The sequence below is a fragment of the Etheostoma spectabile genome, chromosome 10 (genome assembly GCF_008692095.1).
Source record: "Etheostoma spectabile isolate EspeVRDwgs_2016 chromosome 10, UIUC_Espe_1.0, whole genome shotgun sequence".
NCBI classification, from domain to species: Eukaryota; Metazoa; Chordata; class Actinopteri; order Perciformes; family Percidae; genus Etheostoma; species Etheostoma spectabile.
The window spans coordinates 5,473,953-5,475,500 of record NC_045742.1 but is presented as its reverse complement, the minus strand read 5'-3'; the positions used below and the strand labels follow the sequence as shown (position 1 = coordinate 5,475,500).

Below are 1,548 nucleotides of genomic sequence, written 5' to 3'. Positions count from 1 at the left end.
TTTAGGACAAGGATATGATATTACAAGAAAAGTACTAATTCTAGAACAAAATGGCCATTCATTTGTTTGATGGACAAATTCAGCTCATTAAGAAACCTTTTAGACTTTTCAGATGTTTATTCCTATCAGCATGTTCTTAGCAGCAGTTTATACTGTATGTCCTTCTGCCTGTCCCACAGGCCTCCTCACACACCTCAGTGTGAGAATAACTGTCCTATTTGGCACGTTGATCCCAGCGTGAAAACGGCTGTGATCACACCGCGCCTGCTGCAGCTCTCCAACCCCAAACGGAACCATCCAGACTTCCTAAGCAACAGAGAGGTAAGATCCTAAAGCACTCATAAATACGCTGAGAAAACCCAATGCAACGCTAATAGATACAAATGTCTGCTGACAAGCTGCATCAGCATTGTTGTTCTGTCTTGTCTTTTCATGCCACTTTCTACTTCTACTCCTCTACATGTCAGAGGGAGATATTGGACTTTTTACTCTGTTTTTACTAGTTATAATGTATTGTACTTCGCAGTAATATGAAATGATTAGATGATTAATCACTTAGCTGATTGACAGAACTGTTTTGACTGTTTCCAGTTTCTCAGTTGTATGGATTTTTCTGCATTGAGTGCTTTTACGTTTCAATACTTTAAGTACATTGTCCTGATGATACTTACATACTTTTACTTAAGTAACTTGTTTGATGCAGGACTTACTTGTTATTAGTTCTTTTTACAGTGTAGTATTAGTATTTTTACCTGAAGTAAAAGATCTGACTACTTCTTCAATCATTATATCTAATAATGAGAACTGGGGCTTTTATTTTCAGGTATTGATCTAAAAACCCAATCTCTGATTATTTTCATTATTTAAACTTACACATTTAATTACCAGAAGTTGTATTACATAGCAGTACACAGTCTTATGTACCTCTTCTTTGCCTATTTTACCTTCTCTATTTATCGTTACTAATGTTGTCTTTATGCTGCTTTCTGGGGATCAATAAAGGTTTGTCTTGTCTTATTATGCCTGTGGTTATAAATGTCAGGAATGATGCTTTGAATGGGATTTTCTGTGATATTGGGCTATATAAATAGACTAGATTTTACTAGATAATACCCACAAAAGGTGTATGAAGTCTGATTTTTCCTCCTCCTGTTTGTGTTCCATAGAGTGTTGCGTCCGTCGTTTCCTTCGCTTCCAAGACGGCTAAAATCTCCCAACGACTGGTCCAGCTGTCGCTGCCCAGACTGAAGCAGAGCCACATCTGCCACGAGCTCGGAGACCCGGTGGAATCAATCTGGACCGTAAGTATCTCATTATTAATAGGTTCTTTGCATTCTTTAAAAAAAAATGGGACCAAACATTTCAACAAAGCAAGAACAGTATTCACTTGTCTGTATGTTTGACATCAAACAGTCAATTAAAATATTTTCCAACTGTTTGAACCAGCTCTCCGTCATAAACTGTGGAGTTGTTTTCACATAATATAGTTCTAGGAATTGTTGGGTTTCTGTAAATAACATCACAGAGTACGGTCTAGACCTGCTCTTT

At 37.3% G+C, this 1,548-nt stretch overlaps 1 protein-coding gene and 1 long non-coding RNA gene across 2 annotated transcripts in view; one reads left to right on the top strand and one right to left on the bottom strand.

Annotated features, from left to right (window-relative positions):
- LOC116696358 (uncharacterized) overlaps positions 1-1,548 on the bottom strand; it is a 30,087-nt gene that overhangs the window by 6,797 nt on the left and 21,742 nt on the right. The window lies entirely within an intron of this gene.
- Positions 1-1,548, top strand: part of spmap2l (sperm microtubule associated protein 2 like) — an 8,959-nt gene that overhangs the window by 6,605 nt on the left and 806 nt on the right. The window contains exons 6-7 of the mRNA XM_032527252.1: positions 180-321; positions 1,167-1,301. Coding sequence (XP_032383143.1) covers positions 180-321; positions 1,167-1,301 — 277 coding nt within the window. The remainder of the gene's footprint in view (positions 1-179; positions 322-1,166; positions 1,302-1,548) is intronic.